A 21504-nucleotide genomic window follows, 5' to 3' on the forward strand; every position below is an offset into this window, starting at 1 on the left:
CCCTCCCCCCAATACTTCTCTAATAGAACCATGAAGAGGTTGGAATGGATTTAAAGACATTGCATTTTCCTCATGAATGCATAGACATGGTTCCAATCTCTGATAATAGATTTAAAATGGGGAAAGTGCATAGTTGGTAAATTTTTTTTTCCTTTATTGGGGGATTAATGTTTTACAGTTGACAGTAAATTACAATAGTTTGTACATGCATAACATTTCTCGTTTTTCCACACAGCAGTACAACCCCCACTAGGTCCTCTGCCATTCTGTTCCAAGACCTGAACTCCCTCACACCCCACCCCAGAGTCTTTTACTTTGGTGCAATACACCAACTCCAGTCCAAGTTCTGATTAAAGTGTTCTCTTCTGATCTTGTTTTTCAACTTCTGCCTGTGAATAAGATCATCACATATTTATCCTTCTATTTCTGACTTATTTCACTTAACATGATTTCTTTAAGCTCCATCCAAGATGGCCTGAAAATGGTGAAATCACCATTGGTAAAATTTTTTAAAGCAGTTGTGATGTTTAGTGAATTAATAATTGATGGATAACTTAAAATAATGCCAGGATTATTTTCCTGTCACTTTAACTTTTTTCAATCATTAATTTTGAATATGTGTAGTTTGACTACCAGGATTATTGCTTGTGTTTGGTGCTTGAACTAATAGTGGGTGAGAGACAGGGAAAGTGAGGGGGTGGAGGAGATAGGGAGAGAGAAGAGACATCTATAGTACTGGTCTACCACTCATGAAGCTTCTCCCCTGCAGGTGAGGGCCTGGGCCTTGAACCTGCATCCTCACTTATGGCAGCATGTGTGCTCTACTTGATGAAAATTTAAGGCCCTCACCTTAATTTTTTTTAATTAGTGACTTACAAAATTACAAATTAATAGGGGTACAGTTTCATATCATTCCCATAGCCAGAGTTCTGTGTCCCCTTTCCCTGCAATAGAAGCTGCAGTGGGTCTCCCAAGGTCAGAGATATGGGGTGATTGTTATCTGTTCTGTCTATCTGTATTTTTGCCCACTTTTCCTATGGTGCTGTTTTCTCTTCCTTAAGTCACACCTACGCCTATCACTACTTCTGAATGTCTTTCCTTTTTCCTCCGCCCTCTCTGGGTCCTGATGGAGTTGAGTTTTAGACTTCCCCTAGTTACCTTACTCTAACATATCTTCCTTACTGGGAGTATGGATCAAAATTCTTTTTGAGGGAGTTGGGCAGTAGCGCAGCGGGTTAAATGCATGTGGTGCAAAGCGCAAGAACCAGCATAAGAATCCCAGTTTGAGCCCCCGGCTCCCCACCTGCAGGGGAGTCGCTTGACAGGCGGTGAAGCAGGTCTGCAGGTGTCTGTCTTTCTCTCCCCCTCTCTGTCTTCCCCATCTCTTGATTTCTCTCTGTCCTATCCAACAACGACATCAATAATATCTACAATGATAAAACAAAAGGGCAACAAATGAGAATAAATAAATAAATAATTATAAAAAATTCTTTTTGAGGTGCAGAGTGTGGAAGATATGACCTTTGTCATTGCTTCTCTGCTAGACATGATTATTGGCAGGTTGATTCATACCCCCAGCCTGTTTCTATCTTTCCCTAGTGAAGTAGGACTTTGGAGAGGTGAGGTTCCGGGACACATTGGTGAAGTTGTCTGCCGATAGAGTTCAGGATGAAATTATAGTAATATTTGCAACTTGATGTCTGAAAAGGCAATAAGTTATGAGGCAGGACAAAATGTTTAATAAGTAGGAACCAGAAAGTAGGAATAGAGCAGGCGAGAATAGGGACTTAAAGGTGGAGAGAAGCTAGGAAGTCTGTTTTAGTTATGTTTCTAGGGACCCATGACTAATAATTTTTGCTTGAGCTTGATAGCTAATATAGAGGTAGACTCAAAGTATTGTCTGGGACAATGTAGTTAGAGTTGAGACTAGAACTAGAAAACTGGGTTAGGGCAGAAGTTTAAGTACAATGAACTGTTTAACACATCAATTTGACCCAGGGCCCATGTATATTAATATTTAGCATAGAGCCTGTATAACCTACAAATTTTCTGTCACTGTGAGTTTGAATTCCATTCACCTTAACTTTTTTATATTAATGCCTCTAACTTTTCCCTTTATTCTACCATTTACATTGTTCCCACAGTTTTGCTGATGTTTGTATAGGTATTTTTAGCAGTTATTTTGTGTTCAAGATTTCTGATCAGCACAAGCAGTTGATAGTTGAAGGAGGAGTAATATTTTGCATAATGATTTATGACTGAGAATAATGCTAAGTGTTTTTCTAATAATTAGAGTTGAATTGTTCAAAGGCGATACATTGCATTTGAAAATTGAAGTTGGATAAGAATGAGACAGGGGTGACAAAAGACATATTTAACTCTTGGTATCTTGAGATGATGTCTGATGTTGAATATGACTTAAATGGTAATGTACAAATACACAAATTGAAAAGCAGAAAACTCAAAATAGAAAGGCATGCCAGAGATGTAAGCACACATATGAGACATACTGTGAATCAGTAATTTCTCCCCCCCCCCCCAACATCAGGTTAGGTATTGAGGGCTTACATCAGATTCCCACTTGTAATCAGGGATGTATAATTTTACACTAACATCTGATATTATATATAAAGTAAATAGGCTGATCAGAATCTTGGATTAATAAGGGATAAATATATCAAAATATTTTATTTTTAATTTCTAAGTGAATAAAATATACAATGTAATAATTTTTGTAGATATATTGTATTTGAAAATTGAAGTTGGATAGGTTTTATGAATAAATGTTTTCTTTATTAGTTTATTAACTTTTTCTTCTTTCTCCTGCTTCCAGGGTGTGGATGAATGGAACATAGCTCGACTAAATACAGTCTTGGATGTGGTTGAGGAAGAGTGCGGTATTTCTATTGAAGGTGTAAATACCCCTTATCTCTATTTTGGCATGTGGAAAACCACTTTTGCGTGGCACACTGAGGATATGGACCTCTACAGCATTAATTATCTCCACTTTGGAGAGCCCAAATCTTGGCAAGTTATTTATTTGTTTTGTAGTTTTGAAAGTTGGCAATATGAATCTACTGAAAAGCATCCCCCACACTCACCTTATTGTTGGGTTCAGATTTATATGAAATGTAAGAAAGCATTTAGACAACAAAAACCTATAATAATTGTATGCCACTTTGTTCCCAAGTTTTTCTCAAATCCATAAAGTTAGTTATGACTTTTATGTGTAATGTTGCCGACAGGCTATATTTTGGGCCATTAGTTGATACTTTATTCTTCAAGAAATTTTTAGGCACTTTGACTTCTCTGAGAATTGGGTAGAAGGTTTGTAGGAGGTAGTCAGGAGTTAAAATTGACTTTATGAATGTTGAGTATCAAATGATATTAGTTTTTTTATTATCTTTATTTATTCAGTAGAGACAGCCAGAAATCAAGAGGGAGAAGGAGATGATAGGGACGGAGAGAGACAGAGACACCTGCAGCCCTGCTTTACTACTTGTGAATCATTTAAAAATTTATTTATTTATTTTTTAATTTTTTAAATTTTATTTAATTACTTTCCCTTTTGTTGCCCTTGTGGTTTTTATTGTTGTAGTTACTATTATTGTCATTGCTAGCTAGGACAGAGAGAAATGGAGAGAGGAGGGGAAGACAGAGAGGGGGAGAGAAAGACAGACACCTGCATACTTGCTTCACTGCCTGTTAAGGGACTCACCTGCAGATAGGGATGTGGGGCTTGAACCGGGATCCTTATGCCGGTCCTTGTGCTTCGCACCATGTGGTACCTGCTGTACTACCTATTTTTTATTTTTTTATATTACAGAATTACATGTCAACAGGGGTTTGAATCTACACCATTCCCACCACCAGAGTTCTGAATCCTCACTCTCCCCACTGCAATCTACCACAGTTCCCCTAAAGTTGTAGACATGGACCAACCATCTTTTCTGCAACCATCTGTTCACATTTATACAAAGTTGCCCTATCTTTTTCTGGTTCAATCCTCTCTTTCCCTCTAAGCCATTAATGACATCATAACTATCTCCATATGTCCCTCTAAGCCACTCATAGCAGGTGGGGACCAGGGGCTTGAATCTGGGTCCTTGAACATTATAACGGGTACTCAGCCAGCATAACAGATAATCTTAATGGTCTTCTCGTGCAACCATATTTAAATAAGGGACCATTTCCTTTTGTATGTAATGGCTAGAAGAGTGTTGACATCAATCCTGAAACTAATATATTATTCTTTGGGCATAAGGAAAGGAGTTCTTTAATGATAATATGTACTCTTAAACTTTCTGTTTGTGAATCTCTTCCCTCATCTTTCTAAGCTGTTGCTAAGGTTCTAACCAATGGGATAAACCAATACCCTGCAGTTAGGGTGGGTCTCAGGCAAAACAATGATTATGTAAATAGACCATAGCATCAATGATTGAGCAGGGCGTAATGCCCAACAATTATCTTTATTTATTGGATAGAGAAAGTCAGAAGTCGAGAGGGAAGGGGGAGATAAAGAGGGAGAGAGACAGAGAGACACCTGCAGCACTGCGTCACCACTTGTGAAGCTTTCTCCCTGCAGGTGGGGACTGGAGGCTTGAACCTGTGTCTTTGCACATTGTAGCATGTATGCTCAACCAGGTGCGCCACCACCTGGCCCCTTACTCTGATCATAAATTTATTTACTTATTTATTTTTTTAATGTGCTTTCCCCTCCTTTTGTTGCCTTTGTTTTTTTTATTGTTGTGGTAGTTATTATCATTGTTGTTACTAATGTCATTGTTGTTGGATAGGACAGAGAAATGGAGAGCAGAAGGGAAGACGGGGGAGAGAAAGATAGACACTTGCAGACCTGCTTCACCTCCTGTGAAGCGACTCTCATGCAGGTGGGGAGTCAGGGGCTCGAACCAGGATTCTTATGCTTGTCCTTTCGCTTGGCGTCACGTGTGCTTAACCCACTGTGTTACCACCCAACCCTCATCATAAATTTTTTTTTTTAATTTTAAATTTATTTTATTGATTCCCTTTTGTTGCCCTTGTTGTTTCATTGTTGTAGTTATTGATGTCATTGTTGTTGGATAGGACAGAGAGAAATGGAGCGAGGAGGGGAAGACAGAGAGGGGGAGAGAAAGACAGACACCTGCAGATCTGCTTCACCACCTGTGAAGCAACTCCCCTGCAGGTGGGGAGCTGGGGGCTCGAACCGGGAACCTTACGCCAGTCCTTGCGCTTTACGCCACCTGCGCTTAACCCGCTGCGCTACAGCCCAACTCCCCATCATAAATTTTTTAATCATAAAAATAGCGGTGAGTTATGACAGCTAACCTGTATTTTACTTTTTCTACAAATATTACTGTAAGAATAGATAAACAATAAATGATTCTTTTTTTTTTTTTTTTTTTTTTTTTACCAGAGCACTGCTCAGCTCTGGCTTATAGTGGTGTGGGGGATTGAACCTGGGATTTTGGTGCCTCACGTAGAGAGTCTCTTTGCATAACCATTATGCTATCTACCCCCACACAATAAATGTTTATAAGGATATTCCCCAGTAGATTCCTAAAAGTTCATTGTAAATAAGTTTGAGGTAAGTTCCGCTGTCATTAAAACTCATTTTAATGATTATGACATATTTGAAGTGTACTTTGAAACTTGGTAGAACCATGACAAATCCATATAAATATTGGGAGTTAGGCCATGCTTGGTTACCAGTGTGTATATTAGGTCAATAACTTACTCTGATATTAACTGCATGGCTTCCTGTCAGGAACATACTTCTGAGGACACTTGCTTTCTCACCCATCATATTGGAAGGCTAATCAGGATGATCTTTAGCAATTCATTTCTGTTATTGAGATTAGAATTGTAGGAATATTTTTAGTTACTTTACAAAATGAGTGGGTCACTGGATCTTACATAGTTGTACGTGTACGTGTGTGTTAAGATGAGTCTTTTTTCCCCGGTCTTTTCTTTCTTTTTTTTTTTTTTTTTTAATTTCTTTATTGGGGAATTAATGTTTTACATTCAACAGTAAATACAATAGTTTGTACATGCATAACATTTCTCAGTTTTCTACATAACAATACATCCCCCACTAGGCTCTCTGCTTTTCTGGTCTTTTCTTGTTGAGTTGAATTTTAGAAAGTTGCTTTTACACTTTTTTAGGAGGTACATTCTCCTGTGCTTTCCCCTCAATTTGATCCCCTCAATGTGTTGTTTTCTATTTTCCTGGCTTGAGAGGTTGGCATTAAACTTTTATTTCTTTATTATTATTGTTATTTTCTTTTTGGTGGTGGTTGCTGTCACTGGGGCTTCACTGCTCAAGTATAACTTTTAGAGATAGAAACACAGAAACAGAAAGAAAGATACTACATCACTGAAGCTTTTCTTACTATATTAGAGGTCAGGCTTTAACCTGGGTCATGGCCATAACCAAGCAAGTGCTGTATCGCAGTGAACTGTTGCCAATCTTGAGCTTTTGTTGCTTTTCTTCAGCTCTCCCTTTTTATGTTCTGTAAATAATACTTGCTTAGGATGAAGGGATATGTTAAATAGTTTTGTCGTTTTGTTTAAGGGCAGACAAAGAAATCCATAGAATATTTAGTGAAAGTTTTTGCCTAAAATGCAAATACTTAAGTATACCAGGTTTTCTGAGACTTCTGTATAGCTGTAGATATATATAGCTCTAGGTAGAAGCCTTGAAACATACTTTTATGGGCATTATATGTGGCAGATTTTGCCAAGTAAGTGTTTGTGAAAACATGTTTGTACTGATGAGACTTGAGAGGAGTTGGTGATTTATTCAGCCTTATCTGGCATAAAGGTTTAAGGGCGAAGAAAGCTTAAAGTAAGTAGATAGAAAACTGCTTTGGTAGTAAGTGGTAAAGTATTTATTTTCTTGGAATGAATATTGACTTTGGATCTAGAAGACCTATGTGAAAATTCCAGCCTGTCACTTAGCAGCTGAATGACTTAAGGCAAATCACTACACTTTCTTTCATCATGAGTTAAACTGCCAACTGGAGGCGTGATTTATTCTCTGTTTACTTATAGGATTGCTATGAGGGTTCAGCGATATAGTCTGTTTAAAAGAGTTTTTATGAATTCTAAAGTACCATACAAGCATTCATAATTATTGTGTGTGTGTCCCCCCCACCCCCAGCACTGCTCAGCTCTAGATTATGGTGGTTCAGGTGGATTGAACCTGGGACTTTACTCTCAGGCATGAATATTTCTCTGCATAACAATTATGCTATCACCTCCACCCCTTTTGAAAATTACTTCCATCACCTAAATTTTTAAAACCTGAATTGGAATGATATGTCTGTATAGAATAAGAATTTGAAGAACAAATAGTTTTCTTTTCCAAGCGTAATGTTTGATAGTGGTTAATTGCTGGAGGATATAGAATTTAGATGATTCTTTGAATTCTTCTTTCAGAGATCACATGCAGACACAGTAAGAGACTTTCGGATTTACTCAGTGGGAAATGAAAGAGGTTGAGGTTTGTTGAATATATCTTATATATTGACATCTAAAATGAGGAAAGAGCTTTGCCTTGTATGCTTTAGCAAATTTAAGGATCGGTGTACCAATTTGGACATGGTTAAATTTTGTTTACCACCTTTTTTTGTGCTTCTACTCCCTACCCTTCTCTGACTCCTTTTCACTGGGTGCAGCTCTTCTGCCACAGCCCCATATCCCCTGAAAATGTTTGAGCCAAATTAATCTCCTTCCCATCTTTGGTCATTAGTACCTCTCAGCTGCTGAGCAAATTTCAGTTTGCTGTTGTCCTAAAATAACTGTCTCGTACTTTCCTTTTTCTGGACCTCCCCAAGCAGCCTGAGAAAATGATTGACTCAGTACTTGACAGAGGAAGACAAATAGAGTATTCATAAGATGAAAACAAAACTTTTATTCAACAAAGATGAGGAAAATGCTGTGTAGCAATGAGAAGTGTGATTACTTAGGGTAGATATAATTTGATGCTTTTTCATAAGATCACTTATTTTAGTGCTTGATAGTATTTAATAGGTTCTTACATCAAAGTCTTATACTTTGTGTTCTGGTGTAACTTTTTACTGAATATGTGCTCTTGAGCAATTATCATATAGACCATGTATATATTTTATCCTTCACTTTCTATCCTGAAGTACTCATGATTTGGGCACTCATCTTCCTTCTAAGGGACTGTGTGGATTACATAAAGTCATATGCAAAGTATATACAAAACCTGACATGAATGCTTAATAGATACATAAATTAACTGAATATACATATATATTGCACCTGTTATATGTAAGACTTTATAGAACTTAGATTGATAAAAACTGTTTCTAAATAATAAAAAGACAACTTGAGAAATAGAAAAGAATATTTGAGTTATTTAGCTGGTATAAGTTAAAAGCATGGTTCAGTCAGATCAAATGCTCCCACTGGATGTTTAATTCATCTTTCCTCTTTATCTCTTTATACCTCTACTTACTCCTCCTATCTAATCCTCTCTCTCCTTACTTATTTTCTTTTATTCCTGGGTTAGAGTAGAAACTTTATTTATACATAAATATTAGATTGCCATTGAATTTTAGAATTCAGTTATTACTTTTTAAAATAAAGAAATCCAGGTGTTTTTTCTTTGACATGAAATTAATCTAAGTATGTGTACCTCCATTAAAATGTATACTCCTGTACAGGGGGAAGGTATTTGTCTTGTTCAGTAGTATGTCTTTAGTGCCTGGTACAAGTAGATACTCAGCAAGTATTTGAAAAAATTAAGTACTAGTTAGAAATAACTAAGTAGTGAAGTACTAGTCAACTTGGAGTTTTTATTATTTTTTTGGTTGTTGAAAAACCTATGGAAAATATTATTTGTTTATTTATTACTTAATAGAAATATAGAGAAGTTGAAATGGGGGAGATAAAGAGAGAGAGAGACAGAGACATCTACAGCCCTGCTTCATCACTTGTGAAGTTTTTCCCTTGCAGGTGGGGGACCAGGGGCTTGAACCTGGATCCTCGTGCACTAAATTTTTTTTATATTTAATACTTATTTTATTTATTCCCTTTTGTTGCCCTTGTTGTTGTTTTCTTGTTGTAGTTATTATTGTTGTTATTGATGTCATCGTTGGATAGGACAGAGAGAAATGAAGAGAGGAGGGGAAGACAGAGACGGGGAGAGAAAGACACCTGCAGACCTGCTTCACTGCGTGTGAAGCGACCTCCCTGCAGGTGGGGAGCTGGGGGCTTGAACTGGGATCTTTATGCTGGTCCTTGCACTTTGCACCATCTGCGCTTAACCCGCTGCACTACTGCCTGACTGTTATGTGTACGATTAGCCACCACCTGGCCCTTGGCAGAATATTACTGTAAGGGTTGAACAAATGATAATATTAATACTTAGTATATTAATAGTTTGTGATATTAATCCCCACACTTGCTTATTTATTTACTTACTAGTAAATTAGAATTCATTAATAGATGTTAGTGCAATTGTTAATCTAAATAATGGTTTAAGCTGTGTCATTTTGATATTTTTGCATAGACATTTTGGTATTAACTGGTTTGTTTCTAGTTTTGATTATTTTTCTTAGGGAAATTTACTCTTAACATCAAAAGTAGATTTGTATAGATATTTTTATTGAATTATTAATTAAATTAGGTGCATAAGTTATTCTGAACACTTTAGGCTTATCTATGTACATTTAAAATATAGTATTATATTAAAAGGTTAAAAAAACTGGAAACATGCCCCAAAAGTATGGTATTTATTTTGTATTCAGTTGTTGGATGAGGGGAGTACAATAACCGGGAGCAAATATTTTTAATTTTACTGTTCAGATAGATCTTATTAGAAACCAGAACTTCCCTTAAACTTGGGCCCTCTAACACACAGGCATATATAAACTTTCCTCAGTCTACAGTGAGCTCTGCAAACCCTAGCTCATCACAGAGTTCTCCAGAGGAAGGATCAGTGATTTCTATTGTTTGATTTTGTAAGTAAATTCACCTTTTCCCTCCCTGAAGTGAAGAATTGTAATGCCCTTTTATCAACTGCTAACAGTGGCCTCTTATACAAGATCTCAGAGCTTACATTAATTTATTTATCCCCATGCTCCTTGTAAACATAACAGGGGTTGTAAATTCCTTTAGGATGTCTCCTATTTCCTTGTTACTCTTACCCTGAAAGTTACTACCACTTACCAGAACCACAGAATTTCCTTCAAATGAAAAGAAATTATTGAGTCAAGTCCATAACATTCAGTGAAGAACCAGAAGATTAATATAAATTTACTCACCTTGTAGTTCAGGGGAAACAAATGTTATTATTAGCTTTGCAAATTACTATGATATATTAGTTTACAAATTATTTTGCTTAGCTTATCTTTTACTCCATATTTATTTCCCTCTATTTCAGACTGTTTAGTTTTGCTGTTTGGATAACATTTTGTGGGATATGTATATTATTTAATTTTTCTTTTTGGGAAAATGATTCTTTGACTTGTGCACATAGGAACATGACTCTATGAGCACACTTTGATAGGAAGGCTTGCAAATTATAAATTTATATAAAAATAAATTAATAAGTAGATTTATAAATGTTATGTATGTGTATTGATTATTTAAAAAGCTTACTATTATTTATTTATAAAAAGGAAACACTGACAAAACCATAGGATAAGAGGCGTATAACTCCACACAGTTCCCACCACCAGAACTCCGTATCCCATCTCCTCCCTTGATAGCTTTCCTATTCTTTACCCCTCTGGAGTATGGACCCAAGGTCATTGGGGATGCAGAAGGTGGAAGGTCTGGCTTCTGTAATTGCTTCCCTGCTGAACATGGGCGATTACAGCTTGATCCATACTCCCAGCCTGTCTCTCTCTTTCCCTAGTGGGGTGGGGTTCTGGGAAAGTGGTACTCCAGGACACATTGGGGGGGTTGTCTGTCCAGGGAAGTCTGGTTGGCTCATGCTAGCATCTGGAACCTGGCGTCTGAAAAGAGAGTTAGCATATAAAGCCAAACAAGTTGTTGAGTAATCATGAACCTAAAGGCTGGAGTAGTGCAGATGAAGAGTGGTGGTGGTGGGGGGGTTGTCTCTGTTCTGTAGATAGCTAGTAGGCTATACTAGTTTTCTTTTCTTTCCTTTCCTTTCCTTTCCTTTCCTTTCCTTTTCTTTTCTTTTCTTTTCTTTTCTTTTCTTTTCTTTTCTTTTCTTTTCTTTTCTTTTCTTTTCACCCCTGAGCCTGAAATCTGATATGCAGGTGGATCCAAGTTATTGTCTGGGGAGATGATGTCATGGCTGGAAAAAGGACCAGAAAGCTGGATCAGGGAAAAGAGTAGCTCCCTAATACGGGAAAGGTGTATAAATATTGTTGACTGTAAACCCCATCAGTTTGATCTAATCTGGGGCCCATATTCATCTTAGGAGCCTGTGTGACCTCTGTATCCCTGTAGATCTGAGCTCACATTCTGTGGTCATCAGTAGGAACACCCCAATGTTCCTACTGATGACCACAAAAAGCTTACTTTTAAAGGAGTTTGGCTTGACTAGGGTTGTGAAGTATGCTACCTGTTTTTAATCACTCCACTTCATTTAATAAAGTCCTTTTATATATGTCAGGGATTGTGCTTACCAATTCATTTGAAGTCAGAATTAAAACCCTACATTTTAGAAAGAATGAGTTTTACCTCGGCAGAGGATTTTTCTTTTCCTACAGATAATTGGTGGTGATTCTTCAGGTAGATATCTTATTTAGATTCTGTCCCCTTTAGTGAAGCTTTGCTTTAAAATCTGTCAAGAGATAAGTGTGTTTTGTGTATCAAACCTAGCAGATAAGAACTGCTAGGATAGCACAGTTCAGGTTTGGGTCCCCCACCACATTGAAGGAAGTTTTGGTGCTGTGGTCTATTTTACCGTCTCACTGCTTAACCAAACCGAACCGAACCGGACTGGACCGGACCTAACCAAACCAAACCCAAAAAGAAAATTACCACTGCTGGGATGAGAACAAGGGAGGCAAAGTTTGAGTACAGTTTTTAACATCTACATTATCTTTTATTGTTAACACTTTAAAGAAATTGAGTTAATATTGGTTTACAGTGTTATAAAACTTAAGTACTGTATTTTTATACCTATACTTATATTTGACATGACTTAGCTATGAACATAGGTGTGCATATGACCCTTCTAATTATTGTTTGTCTACTGGATAAATGCCTAAAAGTGGTATTTCTAGAGCACAAGGTAATTACATTTTTGTTTGTTTAATGACTATTCATACAGTCTTCCAAAGGGGCTGTACTAGTTTGTATTCCCACCAGTAATGTAGCTGAGTTCCCTTTTCTCTGCAACGTCTCCAACATCTGTCATTTCCTGATTTGTTGATATAAGCTGTTCTCTCAGGTATGAGATGATATCTCACTGTATTTTTTTTTTTTAAATTTTTCTCTCCCTTCGTATCTATCTATTCCCCTCTCCATTTCTCTGTCAGATAGAATCAAATAGGGGAAAAAAAAAAAAAGGAAAAAAGAAGAAATGGCATTCAGGAGCAGTGGAGTCACCAAGCCTCAGCGATAACCCTGGAGGAAAAAGAAAGAAAAGGAAAAAAAAAAAAAAGACAGAAGCTAAGGGGGAAGAAAAAAATCAGTAAGTCCAACTTTCTGTCCCAAAGTGACTGACAGTTCTCTGAAAATTCATGGATAAGGAAACCAGTATATGCAAGAAGAAGTGAGAAGTCTGAAAATAAAGGTGGACTAAAGTACTCTGGATGTTTGAGGAAGAAGTACACCAGTTGATAGTCAATGCAGTTACACAGGAAAGTGTTCACGATGGATATGAATCAGCTGCGGCTCTGAATACTAAACAGAAGGAAAGAAACACGGCACTCAAACCTTATCAGAAATGTCCCCCCCCCCCCACTTTACAGTCTCAGTGTAGTTTTTTTATATATATATTTATTTATTTTTCCTTTTGTTTCCCTGGTTTTTTTTTCATTGTTGTTGTAGTTATTATTGTTGTTATTGATGTTGTTGTTGAATAGGATAGAGAGTAATAGAAAGAGGAGGGGAAGACAGAGAGGGGGAGATAAAGACACCTGCAGACCTGCTTCACCACCTGTGAAGCGACTCCCCTGCAGGTGGGGAGCCGGGGGCTCAAACTGGGATCCTTACACCGGTCCCTGCGCTTTGCACCACATGTGCTTAACCCTTTGCACTATTGCCTGACTCTCTCAGTGTAGTTTTAATTTGCATTTATCTAATGATGAGTGAAGGGTAGCATTTCATGTGTCTGTGGACCATGCTTATTTCTTTTTCACAAAGTTCTTTCTGTCTAGGTGGTGATAGATAGCCTAGTGGTTATGCAAAGAGACTCATGCTGAAGGCTCAAGTCCTAGTTTCAATCCCCTCTGCACCATCGTAATCCAGAGCTGAGCAGTGCCCTGGTAATAATAATAATACAATAAAATTACAATAATAAGTAAAAATAAATATTAAAAAATAAAACTTTAAGTCTTTGGCCCACTTTTTATTGGATTATCTTTACTTCTTTTATACATCTGTAACAATTTTGTATAGATGAATAAGTTGTTTGTGTGATGTGCAAAGTTTTTCTCCCATTTGCTTGATTGCCTAGTCACCCTCGTGCAGTTCTCTCTCTCTCTCTCTCTTTTTTTTTTTAATTTTACCTTTGGTGAGGGGAGTGGTGAAAAAAGTAAGGCAGAAAATTCCCTTTGGTGGTGGGTGTGGTGTGGAACTATACCCTGTAATTTTAAACATAAATAAAAAAGCTTTATAGTTTCATGTAATCTCATTTATTTATTCATGCTATTTATTTATTTATTTATTTATTTCATTTCCTGTGCCAGGTGGTTGAGTCTCGAAATACATCTTTGATGTGAAGGTTCTGCAAGGTTTTACCAACATTTTCTTCTATAACTGTTATTAGAATTTCTGTTCAGATATCTAGGTCTTTAGTCCATTTTGATTTGACCTTGGTGTTGGTGTTAGGTTTCACTTTTCTATATATGGCTGTCCAATTTTCATAGCACCATCTGTTGAAGAGACCTTCTTTACCCCATTGAATGGTTTTAGCACCTTTGTCATATACTAGGTGGTTGTACATGTGTGGGCTCATTTATGGGCTTTTGATTCTGCTCCATTAGTCAGTTGTCCATTTTTATTTCCAGTACCATGCTGTTTTGATTACTATTTTTTTATACTATAAACTGAAGTTTAGGAGCATGATACCTCCATAGTTTTCCTTTTTTCTTAGAAGTGCTTTTCCAGTTTTTGGCCTTTTGTGGTTCCACACATTTTTGGACAAGTTGTTAGACTTTTTTTTTGACAATTGATAGAGATTGCATCTAAATTGTACATTTTAATAATGTTTATTCTTCCAATCCAGGAACAACAATCCACTTCTGTCTGTCCTTTATTTTAGCAATGTCTTATAGTTTCCATTGTTAAAGGCCTTCACCTCCTTTGTAAGATTCACCCCAAGATAGTTTATCTTTTTGGGTTCAATTGTCAGTGAGATTGAGTCTTTTTTTTTCCCCCTCGTTTTGTATACAGAAATTTCTGGTACTTTATTGAATTTATTATTTCTAGTAGCCTTTTTGGTAGTCTTTGGTGTTCTGTAGGTATAATATGTTATCAGTAAAGAGTGATAGTTTAATTTCTTCTTTTCTAGTTTGTATGCTTTTGGTATCTCCTGTCTGATTAAGTGGCGAGGACTTTGAAAACTATGTTGAGTAGCAATGAAGATCCTTATCTGGTTGCAGATTTTAGGGGGAAAGCTTTCAGCTTTTCTCCCATTGAGAATGATGTTAGCTGTAGAATTATTGTAAATGGCCTTTATTATGTTGAGGAATGGTCCTTCTATTCCCAGTTTCTGGAGGGTCTTTATCATAAAGGTCTCAACCTGAACTGTATTCAAAGTATCCTTTAGGCCCTGCAGTTCTGTTTGTATTATTCCCCCCACCCCCCCCACCCCTCCATACTTTATAATTCTTTGGTAAAATGACCACTGAGTTCTTAAATCTTTTTTTTTTTTTTTTTGGTCTGGTTTGCCATTTTCAAATGATCTATTTATTATTGAGACAGAGAGAAAGAGCCAGAGCATAGCTCTGACATACAACACCAGGGATGAGACTCAGGACCTTGTTCTTCTTAGTCCTGTATTCTAGTGCCAAATACTGCCTCAGTCATGGATTCCTCTTCTACCCTCCCCTTTCTTCCCTTCCCCTCCCCTTCCCTTCCACTCTTCCCTTCCCCTTCCTACTTTATTTTAAATTTTTTATTGGGGAATTAATGTTTTACACTCAACAGAATGTACAATAGTTTCTATGTGCATTACATTCCCCAGTTTCCCATATAACAATACAACCCCCACTAGGTCCTCTGTCATCCTTCTTGGACCTGTATTCTCCCCACCCACCCACCCCAGAGTCTTTTACTTTGGTACGATAACGCCAATTCCATTTCAGGTTCTACTTGTGTGTTTTTTTTTCTGATCTTGCTTTTCAACTTCTGCCTGAGAGTGAGATCATCCCATATTCATCCTTCTGTTTCTGACTTATTTCACTTAACATGAATTTTTCAAGGTCCATCCAAGATCGGCTGAAAATGGTGAAGTCACCATTTTTTACAGCTGAGTAGTATTCCATTGTGTATATATGCCACAACTTGCTCAGCCACTCATCTGTTGTTGGACACCTAGGTTGCTTCCAGGTTTTGGCTATTACAAATTGTGCTGCCAAGAACATATGTGTACACAGATCTTTTTGGATGGGTGTGTTGGGTTCCTTAGGATATATCCCCAGGATAGGAATTGCAGGGTCACAGGAGTGAAGTGGTATCTCGTGTTGTCTTTATTTGCATTTCTCTGACAATCAGAGACTTTGGAGCATTTATTCATGTGTTTCTCAGCCTTTTGGATCTCTTCTGTGGTGAATATTCTGTCCATGTCCTCCCCCCATTTTTGGATGGGGTTATTTGTTTTCTTGTTGAGATTTGCAAGTTCTTAATATATTCTGGTTATTAACCTCTTGTCTGATGTATGGCATGTAAAGATCTCCCATTCTGTGAGGGGTCTCTTGGTTTGGGTAGTGGTTTCTTTTGCTGTGAAGAAGCTTTTTAATTTGATGTAGTCCCATAGGTTTATACTTGCCTTACTCTTCTTTGTAATTGGATTCGTTTCATTGAAAATGTCTTTAAATTTTATGCGGAAAAGAGTTCTGCCAATATTTTCCTCTAAGTATCTGATAGTTTCTGGTCTAACATCCAAGTCCTTGATCCACTTGGAATTTACTTTTGTATTTGGTGAAATACAGTGGTTCAATTTTATTCTTTTGCATGTTTCAACCCATTGTTTCCAACACCATTTGTTGAAGAGACTCTGCTTTCCCCATTGAATAGTCTGGGCCCCTTTGTCAAAGCTTAGATGTCACAGGTGTGGGGGATTACTTCTGGGTTCTCAATTCTATTCCACTGGTCAGTGTGTCTATTTATGTTCCATTACCAAGTGGTTTTGATGACAGTGGCCCATTAATACAATTTGAGATCTGGGAGTGTGATGCCTCCGGTTCTGTTCTTTTTTTCTCAAGATTGTTTTGGCAATTCAAGGTCTTTTCTGGTTCCAGATAAACATTTGTAGAATTTATTCTATTCTCCTAAAAAATGTGCTTGGGATCTTGATGGGGATAGCATTAAATTTGTAGGTGGCTCTGGGTAGTATATTCATTTTGATGATTTTAATTCTTCCAACCCATGAACATGGAATGAATATCTTTCCACTTCTTTGTGTCTTTTTCAATTTCCTTAAGTAGTGACTCATAATTTTTAGTATACAAGTCTTTCACTTCTTTGGTTAGATTTACTCCTAGATATTTTATTGTTTTTGTTGCTATAGTAAAAGGAATTGATTTCTGGATTTCAATTTCTTCTAGCTTAATGTTTGCAGAGAGGAATGCCACTGACTTTTGAATGTTAATTTTATAGCCTGACACCTTACTGTATTGCCTGATGATTTCCAAAAGCTTCTGGCTGGATTCCTTAGGTTTTTCTGTGTATACTATCATGTCATCTGCAAATAAGGAGAGTTTGACTTCTTCTCTTCTAATCTGTATGCCTTTAATTCCTTGCTCCTGCCTGATTGCTATGGCAAGAACTTCCAACACTATGTTGAATAGTAATGGTGATAGTGGGCACCCCTGTCTAGTACCTGATCTGAGTGGAAATGCTTCCAGTTTCTCACCATTGAGTATGATGTTGGCTGTAGGTTTGCTATATATAGACTCCACTATCTTCAGGAATTTTCCATCTATTCCCATTTTTTGTAGTGTTTTGATCATAAAGGGATGTTGTATTTTTCAAAGGATTTTTCTGCATCTATGGATATGACTGCGTGGTTTTTGGTCTTGCTTTTGTTGAAGTGGTGGATCGCATTGATTGATTTATGTATATTAAACCAACATTGCATGCCTGGGATAAATCCCACTTGGTCATGATGAACAATCTTTTTCATATATGCTGAACCAACATTTACTTTCGTTGATCTTTTGTATGGTTGTCTTATTTTCAATGCTATTTATTTCTTCCCTCAATTTAGTGATTTCTGTTCTTCTGGTTGCTTTAGGGTTCCTTTGTTATTCTTCTTCTAGGTCTTTAAGATGTGCAGTCAGGCTGTTTATTTGTGCTTTTTCTTGTTTCCTTGCCGGACTAGCTTTGCGGCTGGGAGACAGACGACCAGAGACTCATGGCTGAGCTGTACGCAGTATTTCTTTGTTCATGTGGAAGGAAGCACAATCTAAGCCATCTAAACTAACTGAAAAAAACTATAATCACAATCCTGTCCTTACATATATACTTGCCAAGTAGGGTGTAAACAGGATGTGATGTAGAGAGGGTGAAGCGAAAAGTGACTGGTGCAAATCAGGGTGTACTATGAGAGGGGGTGGAGCAAAAAGACATCATGAGCCAGTGGGGATTAAACCAATGCCCTGCAGGCATGCCGGTGCTTAGTTAACAGTGGTTATGTAAGTAGAATACAGTGTTAAGCACTCTCACAAGGCTAGATATAGACCTTCTATATGACCCAGTAATTCCTCTCCTGGGGATATACCCCAAGGATTCCATAATGCCCAACCAAAAAATGTGTGTACATCTATGTTCATAGCAGCACAATTCATAATAGCTAAATCCTGGAAGGAACCCAAGTCCCCAACAACAGATGAGTGGCTGAGAAAGCTGTGGTACGTATACACAATGGAGTATTATGCAGCTATTAAGAACAATGAGCCCACCTTATTCTCCCAATCCATGAGTATGGGATGTCTTTCCATTTCTTGGTATCAGTTTCTATTTCCTTGAAGAGGGACTCAATAGTTTTCAGTATACAAGCCTTTCACTTTGGTCAGCTCCACTGCTAGGTATTTTATTGATTTTGTTGAAACAGTGAATGGGAGTGATTTCTGGATGTCTTCTTCTTCAGTTTAAGTGTTTGCATAGAGAAATGCCACTGATTTTTTTTTAATATTTATTTTATTTATTCCCTTTTGTTGCTCTTGTTTTATTGTTGTAGTTATTATTGTTGTCGTTGTTGGATAGGACAGAGAGAAATGGAGAGAGGAGGGGAAGACAGAGAGGAGGAGAGAAAGATAGACACCTGCAGACCTGCTTCACCGCCTGTGAAGCGACTTCCCTGCAGGTGGGGAGCCGGGGTTCGAACCGGGATCCTTATGCCGGTCCTTGTGTTTTGCGCCACCTGCGCTTAACCCGCTGCGCTACAGCCCGACTCCCCGCCACTGATTTTTGTACATTGATTTTGTAGCCTGATACCTTGCTATATTGCCTAATAACTATCAGTAGTTTTCTGCTGGATTCTTTAGGTTTTTCTATGTATACTATCATGTCATTGCAAATAGTGAGAGTTTGACTTCTTCCCTTCCAATCTGTATTCCTTTGATTTCTTTCTCTTGCCTGATTGCTATGGCAAGAGCTTCCAATACTATGTTGAAGAGTAATGGTGATAGTGGGCAGCCCTGTCTAGTCCCTGATCTGAGGGGTAATGCTTTCAACTTCTGTCCATTGAGTATGATGTTGGCTGTTGGTTTGCTATATATGGATTCCACTATCTTTAGGAATTTCCCATCTATTCCCATTTTTTGGAGGGTTTTGAATGGGTGTTGGATTTTGTCAAAGGTTTTCTCTGCATCTATTGAGATAATCATGTGGTTTTTGGCTTTGCTTTTATTGATGTGGTGAATGACATTGATTGACTTACGGATGTTGAACCAGCCTTGCATTCCTGGGATGAATCCCACTTGGTCGTGATGAACAATCTTTTTGATGTGCTGTTGTATCGTGTTGGCCAAGATCTTTTTTAATATTTTGGCATCTATGTTCATCAGAGATATTGGTCTGTAGTTTTCCTTTTTTTGTTGTGTCTCTATCTGCTTTGGGTATCAGAATGATGTTGGCTTCATAGAAAGTGGAAGGGAGTGTCCCTGTTTCTTTGATCTTATGGAAAAGCTTTAGGAGTATGGGTATTAACTGTTTCCTGAAGGTTTTGTAGGATTCGTTTGTGAAGCCATCTGGTCCAGGACTTTTGTTGTTAGGGAGATTCTTAATAACAGTTTAGATTTCTTTGTCTGTGATTGGTGCATTTAGGTTTTGTAGTTCTTCTTGGTTCAGTTTTGGAAGGGCATATGCTTCTATCTGATATATCTTTATTATTATTATTTTCATTGTTATAAAAATGGATATTTTCTGTACTGGCAACTACATTTATAGGACTACATTTTCAGAGTAATGATATTGGGAAATTAGACCCCACCCCCACCCCATTCCATTTAAGTGGAAACTGTGTGCCTGGAGCCTGCCCATTTATTTGAACATATTTTGTCCTTCATAACCCATGGGTCTCAAAGCTCAGTATGTTTGCATAACATTCAGGGTGAATGAATAGGAGACTAGGCAGAATAAGGAGACCTGACTCCTACGCCTACACTGAACTTCTCTGTTCCAGACTCTTGGAAACAGAGTTGGCAGTCAGCTGAGGTAAAGAACAAACACCTCATCACAGACCCCTGCAATCGTCAACCCGGCTTTGACCTAGCATGTTATCTTTGGGCCCTCCTCAATCGTTATCGAATAGGCCATGGCCGGTGCGCCGCTATGTTCCATAGCTGGGGAGCCAGAGACAACCCGAACTGCCCCTGCGGCTACAGACAGACTGTGACCCACATAGTCAACGACTGCCACCTCTCCAGATTCAAAGGAGGTCTCGAAACTTTACATCAGGCTCAACCTGACGCTGTTAGCTGCCTACGGAAGAAGGGCAAATGCTAGAAGATGACGAAGGACACCTGAGGCTTGAGTTTCGAGAGAAAGTTTTGATTGAATTAGATGTTGAAATAGTCTGGAAGTTGAGACTTCCAATCTTTGTGCATCATGATGTGCGTTTAACCTGCTGCGTCATCACCCAGCCCCTACCATGTGAATTTTATTAATAATAATTTATGATCTTGAAATGATTTTATTGGATTTTATAGTATATGGAAATAGACTGAAACATTGCCCCACACCTAATGACTATGATAAAAGCAACTGTACCTGGGAAATAGTTTACTTGTATCGCTGAAATTAAGTAATGCGTAGTAAAGATCATCTGAGAAAGGAAATATGAGATTGACAGGTAGACAGTTCTCAAGACTTGAAGTAGAGTCTTTTTGTCTAACTGTGTGGAAGTACATAGTACTTACATTTTCTGTGAACAGATGGTTGAATTTCAGATTAAAAACCTTTAACTTGATTTTCCAGAAAATGAATGTGGCAATAAAATCTTTATTCATGTCCAACACCTAGGTATATATAGTCATTATGTGTGTGCACATGTGTATGCATATGTGTGCTATAGGAAATGTCTGGAATGAATATATCACCCCTTTTCTGAGTATATTTGGTATATAAACCAAGAGTTGAAAATTTCTCAGACAGTCATAAATATACATCGAGTGGTTGTCTTTTAGTTGTGTTAAAACTCTATCTTCTTAATTCAGTTGGAATAATTTTATTAATAATGCCTTAAGGGACAAGATATATGGCTGAATTTTCTTTTAGAGAATTGCCTACTTACATAGGATCCAATTAAATTTTGCATATGTTATCAGTGGCATTAAATGTAACCAAGTGTAGTGTTAAGTAAAATTAGAAAAGTTACTTTAGTAAAAAGTAACTTGTGTTTAATGTATATTGAGTTAGTAAATAGCAAAAATAGGTCTTAAGAATAATATCTTGTTTATTGGGTTGATTAATGGTTTACAGTAAAAACAGTTGTTGGTATATACCTAACATTTCTCAGTTTTCTACAAAGCAGTCTCACCTCCAGCCTAGGTCCTCTTCCACCATCATGCACCAGGGCTTACTTAACCCTCCCCCCTACATCCCCCCTCCTTTTCTTTGATGCATCTCACTCCAGATTCTATTTTGTATTTCTGCTTTCTG

At 37.6% G+C, this 21504-nt stretch overlaps 1 protein-coding gene across 1 annotated transcript in view; it reads left to right on the plus strand.

Annotated features, from left to right (window-relative positions):
- KDM4C (lysine demethylase 4C) overlaps positions 1-21504 on the plus strand; it is a 397677-nt gene that overhangs the window by 76308 nt on the left and 299865 nt on the right. The window contains exon 5 of the mRNA XM_060199547.1: positions 2834-3027. Coding sequence (XP_060055530.1) covers positions 2834-3027 — 194 coding nt within the window. The remainder of the gene's footprint in view (positions 1-2833; positions 3028-21504) is intronic.

Source organism: Erinaceus europaeus, chromosome 10 (assembly GCF_950295315.1).
Source record: "Erinaceus europaeus chromosome 10, mEriEur2.1, whole genome shotgun sequence".
Taxonomy (NCBI): domain Eukaryota; kingdom Metazoa; phylum Chordata; class Mammalia; order Eulipotyphla; family Erinaceidae; genus Erinaceus; species Erinaceus europaeus.